This window comes from Vespula pensylvanica, chromosome 11 (genome assembly GCF_014466175.1).
Source record: "Vespula pensylvanica isolate Volc-1 chromosome 11, ASM1446617v1, whole genome shotgun sequence".
Lineage (NCBI taxonomy): Eukaryota > Metazoa > Arthropoda > Insecta > Hymenoptera > Vespidae > Vespula > Vespula pensylvanica.
Window position 1 is genome coordinate 2,268,298 of NC_057695.1, and position 22,658 is coordinate 2,290,955.

At 34.4% G+C, this 22,658-nt stretch overlaps 1 protein-coding gene and 1 long non-coding RNA gene across 7 annotated transcripts in view; one reads left to right on the forward strand and one right to left on the reverse strand.

The window, feature by feature from the left end:
• LOC122633138 overlaps positions 1-10,576 on the forward strand; it is an 86,481-nt gene extending 75,905 nt beyond the window's left edge. Inside the window, exon 5 of the long non-coding RNA XR_006328041.1 lies at positions 9,972-10,576. This is a non-coding gene — a long non-coding RNA (uncharacterized LOC122633138). The remainder of the gene's footprint in view (positions 1-9,971) is intronic.
• The window catches only part of LOC122633137 (discoidin domain-containing receptor 2), a 144,211-nt gene that overhangs the window by 7,848 nt on the left and 113,705 nt on the right, over positions 1-22,658 (reverse strand). For 4 of the 6 annotated variants that reach the window (XM_043820694.1, XM_043820690.1, XM_043820692.1 and 1 more), the window contains 6 exons: positions 21,820-21,977; positions 20,738-21,051; positions 18,230-18,421; positions 15,804-15,896; positions 14,094-14,235; positions 10,777-10,926 (listed from right to left, as the gene is read on the reverse strand). In XM_043820694.1, the coding sequence (XP_043676629.1) occupies positions 10,777-10,926; positions 14,094-14,235; positions 15,804-15,896; positions 18,230-18,421; positions 20,738-21,051; positions 21,820-21,977 (1,049 nt within the window). Of the gene's footprint in view, positions 1-9,431; positions 10,083-10,776; positions 10,927-14,093; positions 14,236-15,803; positions 15,897-18,229; positions 18,422-20,737; positions 21,052-21,819; positions 21,978-22,658 lie in introns of those variants that run through there. The other 2 variants (XM_043820696.1, XM_043820695.1) reach the window with 2 other exon arrangements.

Below are 22,658 nucleotides of genomic sequence, written 5' to 3' on the forward strand. Positions count from 1 at the left end.
TCTGGCGACAGGTGGAAATGAAATTTTGCAGCATTACAACGAATTGGTTATTGCCTCTGGCAATATTTTTTCTCTCTTTCTTTCTTTCTCCTTCTGTCTCTCTTTTTAGCTCACTCGTTGGTTCTCACACGTTTCTACAAAACAAGTGCTATAAACGATCGATTATATTTTCTCTGTCGGTGGTGCAAGCGTTCAACTTATTGTTAGATATACGTTTAAACGGTCTTTCTATCGGTACATTTTATCTATCGTCGTCTAAATGGCGAATGTTAAATAAAAATATTTCATCGATTCGCTCATATCGATATCGAGAGAGAAAATAGAAAAAAAAGAAAAAAGACAATGAATGGGTTCAGTTTTTTTCCCTCTCCCTCTCTCTCTCTCTCTCTCTCTTTTATTTTTTCTTACTTTTTTCGAATGTACGCAAAATCCGCGATTCATTTTTATTCGTAGTAAAAGCTCGAAGATCTCCAATGTAAATTCATTCTTTTTAAATGTATTGATTCAAATGTAATGAATATCATTTCGAAATGAAGATCGAACAGAGAGAGAAAGAGAGAAACAATGAGAGAGAAAGAGAGAAAAAAAAAGAGAGAAAATGAGAGAGGGAATGAGAGAGAGAGAGAATGAGATGTTACAAAAGAGAATCACAGAAGAGTTTGAAACGTTGCTGCAAGCATCTCACGTTTGTGCACCTCACGGTAATGAATTGGAGCGACTTAATTAAAGAGTGTTTGGAATGGCGAAAAAGGAAATAGCAAAAATTGAGAGGCTGCTATCTAAAGGTAGGACATGTAAAAGGAAGAAACTGAGTAAGGAATCGAGGTTGTAGCCAGTTTAAATTAAATACGTGCAATAATAGGAGTGCACTCGGAGATAAGAAGACTATCGGGTTGACCATTCTCCATGGAATAAAAAACATACTAAGGATATACATACGAAATATATTTATTTATGTATGACGAAACTCAAAGTTTTGCTTTTCTTTTCAATTTATTTCCGTCTACTTTGTTTTTGTAGATTAAACGAACGAAATAATTTATTTCATTAATTTTAATACGTTCGAATTATTTTAAATAGACAATATGTTTTTTAATTTGATTTCATTGTTTGATTATATGAATATTACAATTAATATTAATATTAATATTAATATTAATATTAATCATACATGAAATCTTAATACTATGCTTCACGTACACACACACACACACACACATATATGGGCATGTGTAAGAAAGAATGACAAAGGTAGAAATGAGGTTACTTTTAAAAAGGTCCAGACAGCCGCGGGGTGAAATAGAAAGGAGTGAGAATGAAGAATGAGCGGTGGGGAAAAAAAAAAAGAAAAAGGAAAAGAAAAAAGGAAAAGAATGAAAAGAAAAGAAAAGGATGAAAAGTACGGTGCGATCGTAAAAAATAAGAATGATACGTTGAGTACAGATTATTTATCATTAATTTTAAAAAGAGGGTTTTATGTATAAAGTGAGGGAAAAAAGATTAAATAAAGAAGTAAGAGTTTGGTGTGAAAATTAAATGAAAGTATCGTTAGCCTCTCTTACATTAAGTGTACTCGCGCGAAAGTGATACAATTTTGACCATTTCGCTATGTTTGTAAGTAAGTATACTTAGAATATAATACATAAGTAAGTAAGTACAAACCTCTTCGTTGTTTTCTTCGTTTTCTTTGTTGGTTTATTCATATAATTCCTTCTTCTGGCAGTGTACTTCGTTATTCATACTTGAAAAATTCATCGGACGATGATGATACGGGCAAGACCATAAATTGCTCGACAAAAGTCAAAGCGTTGAGTATTTATTGAAAACGAATCGCTATGTACAAACGTATTAAATACACGATAGCGTGACATTTACACGAGGTTCTTCTGTTTATCGCATACAATAATCGATATGCAGCCGATATGATAACAATAGACAACACAGGGTTAACCCTTGTGGTTCTTCCGTAACGCGTCCGGCTTATATTTACAACCCATCTCGCCGTTCATATTTGCACGTAGAGATTGCACACGTGTCTTCTGTAACACGTGTTTTCTTCCTCTTTAGTATAGTAGTACAGGGATCCCCTTACCGAACTAAAAATACAAATTTTGCTTTCGGCATCACATTCTAAACTTCTCGTAATGCGAACATGCATGCGAACTGCCCAGCCGTGCGAAAGCTCTTTCTTTTTTTTTCCTCTTTTCTTTTTTTCGTACGTTCACATTTCACGCACGAGCTAAATGCAGAGATTTTACTTGTTTGATCATTTAAAAAAGAAAACGTAAGATCGACTCAATATACGAAATTTACAACGAATAAGAATATTAACGTTGTCGTTGTTTTCTTTCGTTCTTTTCTTTTTTCTTTTTTTATTCTTTTTTCTTCCCTCCCCCGGCCCTCCCCTACTCACAGAATCGTTAGTTCTCTCTAATATATTTACAATGGAATTCTTCGCGCAGCACCGTGGCACGAATTTTCTCTTTCTCGTTATAATTGATAATTATTATATAACGTGATATGCGAAAAATTTGAGTTTTATGTTAAAAAAACATAGACGGAGAAGAGGAACGTGAAAATTAAAAAGGGGGAAAAAAAAACTATAAAAAGAAGAAGGGAAGAAAGAAAAAGTGAAAAAAAAAGGATAAAAAGATCGTAATAAATTGATTAACGGGTATATACGACCGAACGAATGTGAATTTCACCGTTCGTCGCACGATTTCGCATATTTTCGATGAGAGATGACCGAATAAAAAAATTCCACCGGCGTTCCACTATCTTCAAAAACGAGTTCTCGCCTCATTGCGCCCGCATCGACCTCCATTCGCGTATTTTTTAAAAGAGCGTACTACACGTGCACGTGAGCTTTCGATCATTTCAATGCACGAAAGTTCGAAGTTCGGTCGGACCAAAGTATTGTCGTGCGTCTCTTGTATCTAGAAAAACAAAGCGTGTTCGTCGTAGGTAGCAGACGACGAATATTAAATTTCGTTATATATCAAACGCAATGGAATTCGAAAATAAAAAATTATCATTTCCAACTGGCTTTACATACATATGTAAGTACTTTTAGTCACTTGCTTTTTCGATTTTAAATTCGTCTCCGCGTTTAAATTCTCTTATAATGTCAACAATTACTTTTCGTAGAAATGTAAAAATGAAAACGAGGATGCACAATTGGATCAAGGGAATCCCATTTTTCGCGTTTGTTTCGTTATGTGGAAATTCAAAAGGAAAGACAAAAAAAAAAAGATTACAAAAAGACACAAACAAAAATAAATAGAAATAAAAATAGAAATGAGAAAGCAAAAGAAGAATAGCTGATCGTTCGAAACCCTATTTCAAACAATCCGATGAAATTGTGATTAGTTACGTTACATCGTTTAGCGATTTTATATGTAACACGTCCAGTCGTTGCGGAAAATATATTTACGTAGATACATTAAATATATATTTTCCTCGTAGAACGCAAGCGTATAACTATATAAAGCTACATACCTGATCAAATTATAGTTCGTATGAAATCTCGCGAATATAGCGAGCGTTATTTCGTTTATTACAAATCGTATAAAGTCTTTCTCTACGAGAGAAACAGAGAAAGAGAGAGAGAGAGAGAGAGAGAGAGAGAGAGAGAGAGAGAGAGAGAGAGAGAGAGAGAGAGATAGATACGGAAAGAAAGAGAGAGAGAGAGAGAGAGAGAGAGAGAGAGAGAGAGAAAGAGAGAGATAAAGATAGAGAGATAAAGATAGAAAATAGGAAGAGAGCGTTGGCATTACGCTTACGTCTTATTTCTGGGAATGTTCACGTATGTTCACATTTTTAAAATTGTGCATGCACAACCAATCAATTTTTTTCCTTAAATTCAAATTTCAAAAAAGTTTACCTGGATAATAATGGAGGATCTCTCCATTTCGTTTTCTATAATTAAGCGTACATGCTAAACCTTATCAACGTTACCAAATGGGTTGCTCGTGATTATTAAATATGGAATTTTTGCGAACGCGTACACACAGACGCATGCATACATGCATACATACATACATACATACATACGTACACACATACACGCATACATACATACATATGTAATATTTTATACACACGTAAGTATCGAATTCAATGAGAAAACACATTGAATTGTTTGTAATTAGGAAGAAATATCTGTGCGTATAACGTCCTCACGATATCGTATTTTTCAAACGCATCGCTAAGTTTATCTCTCTGGTTTTTTTTCTGTTCTTTTTTGTTGTTTTTTTTTCTTTTTTTTTTTTATTACTTTTTGTATTTTTTTGGTCTATTTTTTTGGTTTTTTTCTTTTTTTAATCTTATCGATTCCTCCAAATTTTCTTCCCTTTCTCAACAATTATAGAGCAGTATATGATAACACTTAATATCTAGCTGTTTTTAAATTACTTACGTGTTAATAGTTATCGAGATCATTAACATTATATATATGTATATATATATATAAAACACTATACACATATATAATATATATATACCTGTATATAATTGTAATAATTATAGTATATATATATTATATATATAATTGTAATAATAATTATAATAATGATAATAATGTTAATAATAATAATAATAATAATAATAATAATAATAATAATAATAATAATAATAATAATGTTATATACTTCGATATAGTTCGATACAATTTTTTTCTGTTTATCCTTAGTTTGGACAAAAAAAGCTCGCAGTCATAGCCAAAGCATTATCATAAGGAGCCGAAGGGAGAGGAAGGGGTAGTAATGATATATATATATATATATATATATATATATACACATATATGTACACATATATATACATATGTATATATATCAAATGATCAACGTCTATCATCATTCGACTAATGAATTTTTATGGGACTTTAAAATTTCACGACATGTTCTCGGGCTTAATCTATATACTGAACGTTTATTATATTATATTATTATATTATAATTACACACGTCTAACGGGTTTATGTCCATCCTCTCGCTAGGCTCCACCAACATATACTCATACAGGAATGCACACACATACATGCACACACACACACACACACACACACACACACACACACAAAGATACACACCGTGCACACACAGAACACATACAGAACATACATACATATTGTGTATGTATAACATATCTCAACTCTCTTTCTGCATAGATTTTTTTTCGTGAACAGGACTATAGTCTTTTTTGGAATTAGGTAACACAGTCATTCATTTATTCCGGCAAATACTTTTCTACCATTTGCGTAATTAGAACATCTTTGGCTTATCATTGACGTATCTCAGTGATGAATAATATTTCTCCTTTCTTTTTCTTCTTCTTTTCCTTCTCCTTTTCATTTTATTTAATTTTGTATCGGAGTATTGACATTCGAATGAAATATATTTCATACGATATGATAAATGAGGAAATATTTAAGTATTTATATATTAACACAGAGCTTGCCTTTTACTAAGTGGAAAAGTATTTGTCCCAATAAATTTGCCACGCATAGAACTATATAAACTAAAAATTCAGGTCCCTCACGTCCGCCCAGTCATCGTTTTCTGATCCCTTCCCTCCTCGATTCGTTCATTATTATTCGCAACGATAATAATAATAATAATAATAATAATAATAATAATAATAATAATAATAATAATAATAATAATAATAATAATAATAATGTTGTGTAAATATAATAATCAGCTAAAAAGACTGCCATTTAAGAGATTAATCCATTTCTTCTTTTTTTCTTTTCTTAAATAAATCTCCCTTTAATTTTTATTTTAATATTTTTATTTCAGTTTGGATAAGTCGAAGAAAAAGAAAAAAGGAACCAAGAAAAAAGTAAACCAGCAAAATACAAACAATAAAACAATATACGCTTCGATTTTTTTTTCCTTTTATTTATTATTTTTTTATCTTTCAGCTTTTGCGAATAATAATAATTAGTTCTCTTGGAAAGGACGTCGCTAACAAGTGTGTGTTTTATCTAATAGATTAAAATCCTTTAACACTTCTTTACGCTCTATAACCTACGAATTTCTTTTTTTTTTATATACTGCAACCTCTAATAGTATTGTCAAACATTTATGCACTTCGGCTAAGCGCACCCTAAGTTTATTTAATAGTTCGTCGTTATCATCGTCATAATAATAATCATTATCATCATCATCATAATCGATATAATCATCGTCATCATAATCATCATCATCATAATCATCATCATCACCATCGTCATCATCGTTATCATCATTACTTTTTACTTATCCATTATCTCCATCATACATTTCCATCTCTTTTTCTTATATCAACTACTTATATATTCCATTTGTTAAATTTCTTTTGCAAAAGATTTGGATGTCCTTAATGGATTATCTTTTGTACATCGGAAAGCTCTTTAGGAATCATACTCGACAAGTGCTTCTCCGTTCTCGACGAAAAGGGTTACTCTCTTTGAGAGCGAAGCTCATTGTAATGTCCCTTTTCTATCTGTTATAACTACGATGTTTCTTTCTTAAGAAAGACGTGACGCAACCCGAAAAAAACTAAAAAGAAAAGGTAAGAAAAAAAAAAATAAATAAATTAAAAGAAAAAAAAAAAAGAAAAATGAAAAACCCAAAAAAGATTGCTGATCACTCGTTTCCTATCTAACGTAATGGGTCGTTCGATCTTGTCAAAATTATGTCATGTAGGTATTTATCAGATCTTGCTGATATGTTATCTTGAGATCTACAAGGATAGATCTAAAGTTCCTAAGCAGGATGAAAGTTTCTAGATAGGCCAAAAAAGTTCTTAAGTGATTTTAAAAATCAATTATTCTTTTTTTCAAGACGTTTTAGGCTAATTCTTGCTTTTTTCTTTTCTTCTCTTCGGACTGTAATACTATAAGCCTAGGAACTTTTTTACAATCCTAAAAAAAGAAAAAAAAAAAGAGAAAAAGGAAAAAGAAAATTTGTTTCAAAAAGTCTTCGAAAAGTGTAATTGATTTTCTAAATTAGCTTAGAAACTTTTGATCCGTCTTTCATAAATTATATTATCCTTTTTTTTAACGATTTTAATCGTGTACTTCGCGATAATATCGAATGAATGTATGTGTACCTATCTACATATATATATACGTATATATATATTAAATCAAAAAAGAAGGAATAGACAATGTTATTCATTGTTTAACATGCTCAACGTGCTTAGCAAGGATCATCCTACATGATATGTTCCTCGATATGCGTGGTATGAAAAAAAATTTTAGATAGATTTATCTTTGTTATGAAAAAGCAAGAAAGAAAGAATAAAAGAGAATAAAAAAGAATAAAATGAAGTAAAGATAAAAAAAAAAAAGAAAAAGAAAATAAAAAATATATAAAAAATCGAGAAGTGAGTGATAAGCGTTTTTCTATTGCTATTCGCGAACGAGAAGAAACGGACAATTCGAAAAATCATACGGTATGTATTCGACGACGAACGAATAGAGAACATAGTTCGTTTTTGCAATAAATCTCACGGGATAGAGTGTTTTCCGCGTTCACAGTTCTCACTCGTCGTTGAATGTCACCGTTGATTGACTTTTTCCGTTGTCAGAAAAGGAATAATTCTGTGTTATTTCAAGCCTACACATAGAGAAACATAGAGAGAGAGACAGAAAGAGAGAGAAAGAGAGAGAGAGAGAGAGAGGGAGAGAACGAGAGAGACAGAGAAAAAGAGAGAGAGAGAGAGAGAGAGAGAGAGAAAGAGAGAAAGAGAAAAAGAGACAGAACACTCTTGGCTTTTCTCTGTCAGCTTGTTTTGTAGCTCTGTCAAAAAAGTAGATACCGTTCATTCGAGCGGTTTAGCGGAACACAAATCATCGTAGGCTCAAGTAAAAGCCAGGAAAAGAATAAATTGCCTTTGATTCTCACGAAAAAATGTATAAAAATTCTTTTTACCTTCGTTTTGAATTGCGACAGCAATCTTTGTCTTGTGCCAATTGTTTTAGCAAAAAAAAAAAAAAAAAAAAAAGAAGAAAATAAAAAAAGATAATTGGCTCGTCATAACTATCAAATGGAAATCGAAATTTTTACAATTTTTCTTTGTTTTTTAAATTAAGTACCGTAAGATTCATTGATGTTTTTTAAAATGTACTAACAATTATAGATACGTGTGCGTGTGCCCGTTCGTACGAATCGAATAATGTTTCTTCGTCTGTTTGTTTTATTCCTTTTTTTCTTTCTTTTCCTTTTTTTGTCTTTCTCTCTAACAAGTGATATATACCTAGTACAAAAGCCAAGTTTGTGGTTCGGTGTGTTCCAGCATGGACTGTGGTGAAAAAGATGATGAAAAGTATATGATCCTAATGATCGGACGCGTTAGAAGGATATACCTATATATTATACTTATTATTCAAACTTGAAAGTATTGTCTATCGACTCGTAGTTGATAACTCGTTTCGTGGGAAAATCCTTATGTATCCTTATAGATATAGCTAACCTATGCTGATTTCGTAGACCGATTCGCGTATATTCCGAACGTGACACGAGAATCGCGTTGGTGGCAGTCGTCGTAAGCTTATTTGCTGACAGTATCAATTTCGGGACGGTGTATACATACGCGAGTGTATCCACCTATCGTTTGCACCTGGTAACCGCCGATTTCATTTTGTATGGGGAATACACTATGGATCAGAATCGTTATCCATCCATCTTATCCGAGAGATATACTTACATACGTATATGTATTCTCTATGTATACGTATAGCACGATGTATGTATGTATACATATAGTATGCGTATACGACTCTGCTTACTGTTATTCCATGCTATATATTATATTTCTCGAAATCTGAAGTTTCCCTATGATAAATGATACATATGATATATGTAGGTATATATTGTGCCGTATCAGGAAAATAGGATAAATAAAATGCAGTTCGAAGTGCCACACTCAGGAACGTAACGCTTACATTTTGGTACATATTTGATTTTTCTTTCCTCGGGTTAGGCGATAAGTCAATGAGAAGTAATTTACAAATTTTATGTGCGACTAAGCGATGTGAGGAACGAGATATAACGGAATAAAAGACAATGAAAAGGAGAAAGGTAAAGAAACAAAAGGAAATTACATGCACGAAAGCTCGTGTTCCTTAAAAAAGCATTCGGTAACGGCACGATACCTTTGATCCAAAAGATCAATCCAAATTTTTGACATATTGCGTCAGAGCAATGACGTCGGTAGCAATTTGGTAAATGCAAAACTTCTTTCTTGCTATGTGGGAGTTCATCTTCTCGATTCAGTTTCATAAGAACCGTGTTGCTGGAAAAGGGAGAGATAAGCAAAAAAAAAAAAAAAAAGAGGAAGAAAGAAAAGAAAAGAAATGAAAAAAAAATCAAAAGAACGAAGCTGTTCGCTTGACATTCTTTCGTCTTTTACTTTTTCACTTGAGACTTTGTTCTTTCATCTCATCCCTTCTCAAGGCTTCTCATACCCTTTCGCTTAGCCCGTATATATCGCGAATTTGGGACTTCCAATTGGCAATAATTCAATAGAGAACGTTGAAAGTAATTACGTTACGTTTTTTCCGTCACCTGCTTTATTTTTTTTGTTTTTATTTTTTGTTTCCCCTCGATTAGCCCTTAGACCGTGAAAGCCTACAAGTTTTTGCAATTAGAAGGCCGTTACCGGAAGGGCCAATTCATGGCTCGTTAAACCTAAAGTATCCTTCACCAATCGTTCTCTCTCTCTCTCTCTCTCTCTTTCTCTCTCTCTCTCTCTCTCTCTCTCTCTCTCTTTCTCTCTCTTTCTCTCTCTCTTTTTCTCTCTTTCTAATTCGGCTACTAACTCGGACCGATTTGTTCTAAGTTGGTCGATGAGGGACAGTTCCACCAATTTCCGTTGAGCTCACCAATCATAGAAAGCCGGATCAGGTTCCAGCCTTCCAATTCTCGATATCAAGTGTCGTTGGATGTGTTCGGCTTGTAACCAAGATTTTTTCTTTGTAGGAATAGATGTATCTCACGGAAGTTTGGCCGATCTACGTCGTTACGTTGCCAACATTCACGCATCAGCTCGTAGATCTCCTTAGGACAGTTCTTCGGCAGTGGAAGTATCATCTGTAAAAGATAAGAGACGAGGGTGCCCAAGGCTCGACTAACTTTGGCTAAACTGTCGTTAACTGTCGAAAGGGAGAACCTATGTGACTCGTTTGTCGAACGTCTTCTGGGAAATCTATATATGTCGTTAAGATCGATTAACGCAAACATTCTACTATATATATATATATATATATATATATATATATATATATATATATATATATTCGTATAGATGCTAATGAACTGACTTAATTTAGTTCAAGTTATTCTCTTAACGAAGTAGAATATTTTTATATGTAATTGGTAACAAAATTGTATATGTATATAGAGAATGATATTTTTAGAAATTACTAATATTAACCTCGACTTGAGATTTTGCGAATGATTTCGAACAAATAATATTTCAGCTAATATTATTCTTTCCTCAGTGTTACACCATTTTCTCGATAAAGACTTTTATCTGCTGGCTCGTGAAAAAATAATAACAGTAGAAGTTAAACCGAACGTCTGTAAAAAAAATATAACGATGGTGGAAAAAGTAGAAAATACAGTTTGCGATGCAAAGTGTCTTTTGATCAAAAAAAAAGAAAGAGAAAGAGAGACAGAAAGAAAGAGAGGAAGAGAGAGAGAGAGAGAGAGAGAGAGAGAGAGAGAGAGAGAGAGACAGATAAAAAAAGTTATCTTAGAGGTCAGATGCTTTTCCACTACTTACTCGTCTCTCGTCCTCTTGGTAAAAATACGTTGCGTTCTCGACCACCCGATGATCTGGAAGTTCTTCAAAGGGTTGCTCCCTGGCAAAGGTTAAAATTTCCCAGAGCGTGACGGCGAACGCCCAGACGTCGCTCTTCGACGTGTGCCTTCCCTAATTAGCGTGAAACATAAGACACAAACGACCTGTGAGATACATCAAATTATTTTCTACTCTAAGTCGAGTGGAAACTACGGAAGAAATTTTTTTACCTCAAAGAGCGACGAGAAAACTTGTTTCGCGTTCTTTCTTTTCTTTTCTTTTTCTTTTTCCTTTTTTAACATTACATTTGCTTATTAGAAACTCGTGTAATTAAATTTTATTTTGATATAAAATGTTATTTAAATTATAATGATTACATATATGCAGGCTGGACCATGAAAGTTTCTAGGCGATCTTAAAAATCAATTATCCTTTTTCGAGACTTTTTACGTTAATTTTCTTTTTATTATTATTTCTTTTTTTTTTTTTGAGATTCTAAAACGACAAGTCTAGAAACTTTTTTACAATCTGATAGAAAAGTTAGCTCGAAAACTTTCGAAAAAGTGTAATTGATTTTTAAAATCATTTAAAAACTTACCTTTGGCCCACACAGGAACTATTGATCGATTTTGTACTAATAACTTTAATTTTTTTTAAACATTAAATCGATCGATACTTGATTTCTATTTTGTTATGAATTATTGATTTATATTTTGTTAATACGAATTACTTTTTCATACATTGTAATCAGATATATGTATTATTGTTGAAGGATCTTTGTAAAAAAATAAATATACAAATATTTGAGGGTTTCTATGGAATCTAACGCCTTCGTAGTTAATTATGGAAACTGTACATTCTCCCTCTTGCATTTCGAGTTCGAGCAAACTAGAAGTCTTCGAGTGTCTTGGAGTTAAAGCAAAGTGCTTCGTAGAACGTAACTGTTAAAATGGTTACGTATTAGTGTTCTAGCTTTGTCGACTGTATCTTATTTCACGAGGTGCTTCCTATTTATTTAATACAAAGAAAGAAAAACAAAAAAAAAGGAGAAGAAACAAAACGCAATACCAGTTTTATGTAATCGTGGATCGTCTCTTCTTTCTCTTTTCTATTTTTTTGTTTCGTTTAGTATCGATAAACATTGTTCTCAATTCGAACAAAGAGGAATATTCATTTAAAGAGGAAAATACAAAAGACGGAAACTTTCGATCGAACTTTCGATCCTCTTCTTTTTTCTTTCTTTTTTTTTATTTTTCGAAGTAGGTAGATAGATACGTAGGTAGATAGGTATACGTGGCACAGAAAAGATTTAAGAGACTTAAGAGAAAACAGGAGGAGAACTCACGCTAAGGATTTTTCGAGTTTGCCAGGCGGCGTAAAGTCGAGATATTGCGCGGGGAGCAATATTTCAGTGTTCCATGCGAGAGAGAGAGAGAGAGAGAGAAATAGAAAGAGGGAGAAAGAACGTTTCGTTCTTTTGTCAAAGGATTAATAAACTTTATGAAGTCATATCGTTGGACGTTCGTCTCTACAAGTATCGGATGCGATAAAGTCAACGTTCAATCATCAAAACGACGCTAATTTCAGATTATTCTTGAAGCGGTATTTCGAGCGTATTAAACGGACGCGTTTCATTAGCGCCGGCACAATAGGCAGCCTCGGATAAACGATGAGCAATAATGAAGCGTTAATGACGCAGTCAATTTTAAACGACTATGCGAACTCGAGCGGTCAAGTACTATATACAGTAACATCCTCGATTTTCGTCCTCGTTTCTATTTTCCATTTCTTCTTCACCACTTTAATATATCGACTTTCGAATGATTCCTTTTCAAATTATCGATCGATTTTTTCATTCTTCCTTTTTTCTTCATCTCAATTTTCCTTTTTTTTTTTTCTTTCTTCCTTCGCCATAAAAAAGATGATATATATATATATTTTTCTATCTAGATATACGGTCAATATCAATGGGAATACATAGCCTTTTCAGAAATCCATTAACGATTTTGTAACCACGTTAAAAATCCGTCAGTTTCAACTTTTCATTCGACGCTTTTGTAATTTCATCGAATGCGCATTCTCTTTCATCGCATTTTATAGATCCTTTTCAATATACGTAGGTACTATTTACTTGTCGATACGTTAAAAATAACGTTCGTAGATTTGTCGCACGTAGATGACACATACAACATATATTTCGCTTCGGCGATTAACGAAAGGTATTGAACTTTCGAATGATATGTAACATATAAAAATCGAATACATACATAGTACGTCGGCTCTACATCGTTATTTTTAATCGTCTCGATCGTTTATATAATATTCACCGAGATATCGATAAGCGATCGCCTCTGCAATAGTTTCGCGTTTGCTTATGGGAATAACGTATTACTTTTTTCAAAGTTTTGTCTCTAGTCGGGGAGGAGGAGGGGAAGAGAAAGGAAGGAAAGAGGGAAAGTAAAAAAAAAAAAGGAAAAAAGAGAAAGCAAAAAAAAGATCATCGAGTGAAAAAATATTCAAAGTAAACCGAATTTCATCGGGAATACGAGGAATACGTATTCAGGATTCGGGGCGAAAGCACACCTCCGTAACGGCGGAATGAAATCAAAACTGCTCTCAACCCGTTTTATATAACTGGACTACCCTCTTTTTCCACCTTTCGCATCACGGGATATAAAGTCGTTCTCGTCCGATCGGTTTCTCTTGCACTTTTCTCTGCTCTTTCTTTTTTCTTTTTTCCCTTCCTTTTTTTTCTCTCTTTCTCTCACTCACTCACTCACTCACTCACTCACTCATTCTCTTTCTCTCATGGTTAAATACTTTTGCTTCTTTTTTTTTCTAACGAATGAACCCTTTCCGATCAAACATTTTGTATCCTTGAAAGAAAGTGCTGATGCAAAGTAGTTACTCGTGAAATTATTTTCGATTTGATGAAACGATCGGTGAAGAAAAAAAGAAAAATAATCACATACGAGATGGCGATCATGAAAGTGATCTAAATTAGTTGTATATTGTAATGTTGCAAAACGTTGTACGTAATCTATCGTTACGAGATGATCGATCTGATTTGAATTAAAAAAAATTTTTTTTTTTTCTATAATAAATAAGACAATGTATACGTTCTTTCTCGAGAGAAATAATTGTTTATCTTGTCTTTGGTGCGATTGAAAGATTTTAAAAGTGACACTTAAGAGAATCATTATTTAAACAAAAAAAAATATATATATATTTTTTAATATTTCAAATAGTTTATAATAGTTTCATGATCGACAGTTAATACGTTATTTTTTAATTCTTACCATCAACATGGATTCCCAAGCCATCCATCTTATGGGTAATGGCGGCCGACCTTCGATTCGAAAATAATCGGCCGCGTATGCGCTCCTTCCGGAACCTAAATCGGATATCTTGATGGTATAATTTTGACATACCAGACAATTCCTGTAAAATATAGAATAAATTCCATTGAAAATGTTTACATGAGATTTCTTTTTTCTTTCTTTTCTTATTTATTTATTTATTTTTTTTTTATTTCTTTTTTTTTTCATTCGAGTTTTAACTGCGAAATATAAAAAGGAGATCAAGAAAAATATGCATAGCAAACGTTCACGAAACTTATCTAAAGATTTCTCTTCAATTCTCTTTTTCCGATTTCGAGAACTCGATGAAACGAACTCTCGAGACAGCCTTTACATCGTTGTTCAAAGTTTCTTCTTCCTGATTTGCAACGTAAAATCCAGGTCGTTTATCGTCTCGCCTATTTATTTCGGAAGAAGAAAGATAGCAAAAGGGAGAAGAAGAGAGATACGTAAAGAGGGACAAAGAGAGAGAGAGAGAGAGAGAGAGAGAGAGAGAGAGGGAGAGAGAAAGAGGGGGGAGGGAGATTTAGTAGCTACTCCCATCACCCAGTCATTTTACTGTTCTATGTTTTTATTTCATACTCTCACGAAAGTAGTACATTCTCACTACAGTTCCATTCTCCCTCTACTTTCAGTCAGATTTACTCTCAACTTTTTTATACTCATGGAAAATATAAAAATCAGAACCAAGGATATTCCGTAGTCTGATCTTTGCTTTCCTCGTTTCTTCTCACTCATTGTCAGTATTTTAAAAAGTACATTCTTTATTGACACCTACTTTAAACGTCTCGTAGTTTGAATTTAAAGTATCTCTATTCGTAGTAATATATTGTTCCTTTTCTTTTTTATCTCTCCCTGCTCTCTCTCTCTCTCTCCCTCTCTCTCTCTCTTTTTGTCTTATCTTTCTCAATGTCATATTACCTAATTATTATTTATTCTAATGTAAATTAGATATTCGAGATGGAAAAAATAGAAGTAGATATTCTCACTGCTCTTCATTTTTCTCTTCATAAAAATTAAACTACGTATGAACTGTGCGTGAAAAGAAAAAAAAGTGATGAATCACGATAAAGAAAGAAAAAGAAAGAAAAAAGAAGAAAAAAAAAGGAAAGAGAAAGAAATCAATAACGAAGAACATAATAACGCTCCAATGGCCGATAACAATTTGTCAACAAAATCGATAAATTTCTACGGAAAATTAGTTCCTATAGATTAAAGAGTCTAATAAACCTTATTCCTCCTTATACTTTCGAGTTTAGGCTTGCGTCCTGAGTACGTCTTAATATCGTAGGCAAGTTTCTCCCGACGAAGACATTATGATCAAGGTTTATGATCAGAGTTAATAATTCGAACACGTGACGTCGGCCTGACGTCGCTAAACGCCCTTCTTGAATTTAATGACGTAGTGCCAGCTTGGCTAAGTCTTGATGCGACCTTAAGGACCGAAGGGTTGAAAATAGGAAGAGGGTCGAAGAAACGTAGAGCTAACTAATTTCCCTTGGCTTAAACGTTACCTTCGTTAGGCGATCTTCCATTTGATCGGGGTAGGTCATTTTGAGGATGGAATTAAAAGGCGAAGGAAAAGACAAATGAGGGGCGTGTTTGTAGGGCTTGTTCGAACGATCTCGCGAGAGTGTATGCTGTCGTTACCTTGTGGCTAGGTCCCGATGCACGAAGTCCATTTCCTCCAAGTACTTCATGCCAGATGCTATTTGTGTGGCCATGTAAACCAACGTGCCGAAACTGGAACACGAAGAACAAGCGGTTGGCGTCATTGAATTTGCCATGAGAAACTATGTATAAGGTTAAGTCGTTTGCATCGGTTATATTGCGGATATACGCTAACGATATACACAGACAGGCGTTGGTGGGCTATTGAATGAATAGAGAGAGAGAGAGAGAGAGAGAGAGAGGTAAATAGATAGATAGATAGATAGATAGATAGATAGATAGATAGATAGATCGTTGTCTTTCTCTTCTAGATTATTATGAACATTGTCTATGTTTTAGTACTACATGTACAACGTCGTAACATTCTAATGGTTAGATTAATTGTCTTTCTTATTACGTTGGAACAAAGTTTAGTAACAGTTAACGCTGAACTTGTCGGGTGTGAAACACCACCGGGATTAATATGATGTATCTCTTGACAGATGAAGAACGTCTTCTATCATGATACCATTTCGTTTACTTGAATTAACAAACGTTAAATTTAGAAGATACGTTTTACGATTATATATTTTCAGGTTGATGATATTTTTTATAAAATTCTAATGGAGTGAAAAATTCTTTATTTTTCTCGTTGATGTAACAATCGTCACGTGTGTCAAATTCGTTAGATCGGAACGATGTAACATAGATACTATGTACTATGCAGTAGAAACAATCCGTAATACATTATACATGTTTAGGTAGATACGTACGGACATATGTCGAACGACATGAGAGAGAGTGAGAGAGAGAGAGAGAGAGAGAGAGAGAGAGAGAGAGAGAGAGAGAGAGAAACTTGTTCGGAAAATCCGTGAACGCACGAGTTCCGAAAAAAATGCCCCTGTTGTCTCGTCGACAACTGTCACGTGCACCAAACGATCCCTCTCTATCGTTCACCTCTCATTTTCAGCCGATTTCGCGTATCTTTCGAGTACTCTCTCGAATTCGACTCTCCCTCGTTGCACTTCACGCTCTTTCTACTTTTCATGTATTTTCCTCCTTCTCTCTTCTTTTTTCCTTTTTTTTTGGGAGGTGGGAGGGAGTTTGTTTTTGTTTTGGTTTTTTTTGGTAGGTTTTTTTTTTTTATTTCGTTCTATTTCCTCCCTTGTTCTATTACACTTCAAGCGAGATAATTGAAAATAATGTCGCTTTATCATAAAAGAGTTCGACGTCCCTATCCACTCCTATTGTGACGAAGTATCCTCGACCGATGTCACGAAATTTTCTGTCGATATTATTTCCGATCTCGTTTGTCGGAAAAGCGTTTGTCCTCGTGGATTAGCGGTTTCTCTCTCTCTCTCTCTCTCTCTCTCTCTGTTTTTCTTTTTCTATCTCTCTTTTTCTCTATTTCTCTTTCTATCTCTCTCTCGCTCTCTCTCTCTCTCTCTCTCTCTCTCTCTCTCTCTCTCTCTCTCTCTCTCTCTCTCTCTCTCTCTCTCTCTCTCTCTCTCTCTCTCTCTCTCTCTCTATCTGTACATGTTCTTTTTTTATTTATTCTTTTTCTTCTTTTTATTCTTGTATTCGGGCCAAAGGATAAAATAAAGAGGGGAATAATCTGTCTGCTTGTTATTTTTCAATATTGTTCGCGTCAATATACACTTCGCGAATTATAGTACGTGAGATGTGAGAATGAGAGTTAAGCTGATTTACAGAAAATATATAGGCTGCACCGAATGCAGCATTAAATTTTACTAAAACCATGTTGTTATATATAACAGTATCGTTTTAACAAAAAAAATATATATATATATTATAAATATGTATATATATATATAATATTCGGACATATTTGAACAGGAAACTGATGCTAAATGTGAGCCAATTGATAAAAATCGTTTTAGTAAATCGACTAAAGTTATGAATGCGTTGCAACGATACAACGAAGAGAATATAGCATCTAATGATTTTCAATGCTATCGATGTACGGGAATCGGTGGGAGTGGGCAAACACAATAACGACTTGTCCATTAAACGATGCTAATTGTTCGATAACGGGCGAACTCGCCATGGGTATATATTCCCGGGAAACTATTCCCAATTGCTGTGTGGAATCGAATGTCCCACCAACTTTTCTGAACCATAATTCAAAACCTTTTGCATCCATTAACGAGCTAGTTAAAGGTCATTACTAGTATTGAAACTGGTTATGTATTTATTATTTAGCATTTATCCTTTGTTATATAGTAGCACAAATGAAAAGAAACTTTTTGAAATTTTTACTACTGAAAAACGCTATTAAATATCATCTAATTAGGTTCTCTTTGTTCGTAATAATTCTGTATTTCGTCTTTGTGAATTTTTTTTTTTTTTATACCGATAGTTAATAAATTTATTCTTTTTAAAATATAATATATCCAGTATAGTACCTTAGTGTCTTGGCAGTGTGAACGGTCGAAGTTTCGGCTATGTGACTCTGGAGATACTGATTCAAATCCCCATACGCGCCATTTTCCAATACGATGCACATGGGATCGTTCTCAAGACTGGCACCAAGTAGTCGGCCAACGTTCCGATCGTTGAGACGTGCCAGCCTCTTTGCCTCTTGTTGAAATTCTATCCTGTAAAATATACGGTTACATTCAAAAGTAATATCTTTATCGTGTCACTTTTCTTCGTATCAAGTTGTATCCACCTTGAATACACCATGAAAATTTATATCGAAAATTATTGGGAGTTTTTATCCGATAGATACAAGAATATCAAAGAGGATATTCCTGTCGTCAATTTTTATCGACGAGTCGAAAGAAAAAAATAAATAAATAACAAGGCATATAATAAAGTGGAAGCTCGATTTCTCGTTTTTTTTTTTTCTACCGGATAATAATATTTTTATAATAATTTTGAAAAAAAAAAGGAAAATTGAGAATAAATATAGCCGCGACGAAATAAAACAATGATTCGACTAAATAATTTTGAATAGACACAAGCGCGACGAGAGATAATTAAAAATTAATTAAAACGTCAATTTTTCAGTGGAGAAAAACTTTTTACGATGATTTTGGGGAAAAAAAACGAATTAAACGTAGTCACGTCGAAATAAAAGGGTGATTCAGCTAAATAATATTGAACACGCACGCACGTGCATACATACATACATGCACCCACGCACGCACGCATGTACACGTTTTTGTTATGATTTAAAGATGATAAAAAATTAGTTAAAACGTTGATCTATTCTTCTTTTTTTTTTGCTGGTCGAAAATTTTTTACAAGGATTATGAGAAAAAGAAAAAAAAAAAACGAGTTAAATATACCTTCGTCGAAATGAGAGTTTGAATCGAATGAACACACACACGTGCGCAAATTTCTATTACTTTTATTTACATTTACTTATATTTAGAGATAATAAATGAATGTGATTCGGAGGATCCTCTTTCTTAGGAAATACGAAGGAGGATCGAAGACGAGCTTAAGCTGCTTCGCGGTCACACGTGGAATATGTGGAATGGCGCCGAGTTATACTACGCATCCGTGCATAGGCACAATAATCGTGACGTTCTCATAGTTTATGACATACCGTTCAAACGTTCTACGCTCTCCGACGAAGCATCCATGAAATTCCATCTAGGCGCGTTGTTAATCAACGAAAATGCATAATTATCGTGCTAGCGAACCGAATCAAGCTGATCGTTCGAGCCGATCGATCGTTCCCGTACGAATGATTTCATTACCTTCGGACGAGTGGAAAAAGAGAGAAAAAGAAAGAGAAAGAAAAAGAGAGAGAGAGAGAGAGAGAGAATAGAAAAAGAGAGAAAAAATTGGAAGGGGTAATATATCGTCAAAAATGATTATGGAACATCGAGAGCGTTCGGAGTTAAAAGAATTTTATCCCAACCCCTGAAGCCCCTTTCCACCTCCCTATTCCTATTTTCCCTCTTTCTCTCGTTTCCTTTTTTCTTTTCTTTTTTTCATTTTTTTTATTTCCCACAATCGTGCAGCCGAACGATGGAATATAATAAAGCCAATCGAATGCACGGTTCGTACTATGCGAAAATGTGTACGACGGCGACGGTCAGTCTTGATGGGTAGTCAGGCAGTTGAAAAAAGTGTATCAGACCTAGTCGGATTTATTGACACGATTGAACATTCATTTGCGTTTTTATCATTGCATTTCTATTCTTTTCTCTTTTTTCTCTCTCTTTCTTTCTCCTTCTCTCTCCCTTTCTCTCTGTCTTTTTCTTTCTCTTTCCCTTTACTTTTCTCTCTCACTCTGTCTGTTTCTTTTTCCTTTCATCGAATCGCTCCCCGATGAAACTATGTCGTGCGAGAAAATAAAACGAACGAGCGAACGAGCGAGCGAATGAACGAACGAACGAACGAATGAACGAACGAACGTCGCGTACAGTCTAACCGTTCAACCCCTAACCATCCAACCCTATGCGAGCGCGTACCCTTGCTCTGTGAACGATAAAACGTTTCGTGGCTGATAAAAGCGAGCTTCGACATACGACTACTCGATTCCTGATCCTTTCTACATCGTCGATAACGCGCCGTTGATTTTTCCAACGAAATGTACTTTTCGGTTCGTTTCCGATCTGGCCATCGTCTATGGTTCTACTACTCAATGGGATTTCATGTCGATAATGAAATTTGTAAAGGATATTTAGAAGATAGTAAAAATTCCAATATCTCATATCATATATATATATATATATATACTAATTTTTTCATGATTAATTAGAGATATTAATTTTAACGATACGCGATACCGATTATTCTTTATTAGATTAAATCGACTGACCTATCTGTCAGGATTATTATCATTTATTTGAAACGGAATTTGATTCGAAGTTAAAAAAATAGAAAGTTTCAAAAAAGGTGATAAGGTCAAAAAGAGAGTTCATAGTAGATACTACATATATAGGTCGTCTCACCTAAGAGCGTTTGACGATCCTGGCTTCAAAGATTTAACGACGACTAGGTCGCTGTCGGTGTTCCTGAAGACGTCATCGTATCCGGGAAACCTGTCGACCTCGCAAAGATGTACGTCACCGAAGTATCCACATCCGAGATTCTCGACGATGTTGAGCTTCTCCCGTGGGAAGTCCAGGATGCACTCTGCCGTTTCATCCTCTTCCTCGGTAAGTGTGTCCTCAGCACTGTAACTCGTCAGGCTACTCGACGCTTTCGCACTCATAGCTGCCGGTGTGCTTGGTGTTGGGGATGGTGGTAAAGGTGGTAAAGGACTCTGCAATATCAATGAAAATAGGATCAGGAAACGAAACCGAAAACTACTCCAACAGGAAACAAACATAAATGCATCCGGATGAACTAAATTCAATTATATTCTATAACTTTTGACGATGTTATCAAAGTAAATATTTCTTTTCTCTCTCTCTCTCTCTCTGTCTCTTTTTTTTCCTTTTTTCTTTTTTTTCAATTTGGCTCGAATCGAAGTTTTGAAAAATGAAAAAAGTTATCTATCGAATCGTTATATTTGATCAACGATGGATGTCGTAAGGATGAAAATCCGTAGCGTCTCGTAAACGCCACGAACTAAAATTAAATAATAAAATATCCCTGTCGCGCAAATCGTACCTAGTTTCAAAAACTTTTTTATTCAACTTCGATTCTTCGACCTAGGAAAAGGGTAAGAAAGTTCTCACAAGTATATATATATACGTACGTACGTACGTACGTACATACACACGCTCACACACACATATATTCGTGAGAGTTTCATTCCTTTTCATGTTTTATGCGCGGCAAAAATAAAGGTAGTATGAAAGAGAAATTCTAACGGATCAAAAGAAGGAAAAACCTTGAAGATTAACGTCGTGAGAACGATCCTTACGCTCCGATATCACAAACTTCTCAAAGCGTAGAGCACGAAGCTCCCTTCTGTATTCTAACGTGAGTACATACGGCTTTGCTTCTGAAGTGGTTGTATTAATGCACTTGAAAGAGTCCTAGATCGTGTCGATCGCGTGTCTAACCTGCGTTTTTTAAAGCTCACCTTACAGATCTCTGTACTGGCATAATACTTTTCCGGTGGGGGTGGTATAGGTGGAGGATTATTGGCTGGATATTCTTGAACCGTTGGGATTGGCCTGGCGAGCTGCTCGATCGGTGTATTCAGTAAGAGTGGAACGACTGGTTGCACCTCGGTAACACCTGAATAATAATTTTACGATAATGGTCGGACATTAAAATGATACACATTTATTCATGGCACGAGAATGGTTTTAAGAATTTGCGAACAAGCGTCTAACTCCGAGTTGTTCATTAAGTATCGCGTTGAGAGAGTCGAAGGCCGATCACGTTTCTTTTTCATATGATAAAATTTGTCAATGTTTTTAGACAAATATTGAAAAATTCTCTGTATACATATAGATAGAATATGTATAATATTTATATGATATTATACGGTATAGATACATTTTTTTTCTTTTTCGTATTTATAGTAAATTTTATAGATACGCTTAGAATATGTACGATAAACTCACCCTTTATATCCAACTTTGGAATCTTTCCTTATACTTTAAATCGAAATCTATTTATCAAAAAACGAGGTTATATATAGGAAAATGGTTGAAGGAGATGAAATCACGAACAGTTTGGAAAGTAAATTTTCAAAGTTTCCAACTTACGAATTTTCTTCCTCGTATAACCCTATAAGAAATATATAAAAATGTTGTTTTCGAATAAGGTGAAGAGAGTGGAAGGGCCCAGTGTTGTGAAATCTATGAAAGGGAAACGCCATTTCGCAGAGAACGAAATAGTTAGGAGGATGCTCGAAACTGTGTCATTCGAATACGGTGGTCCGGCAATCCACCACGGAATCTCCCTCGTTGA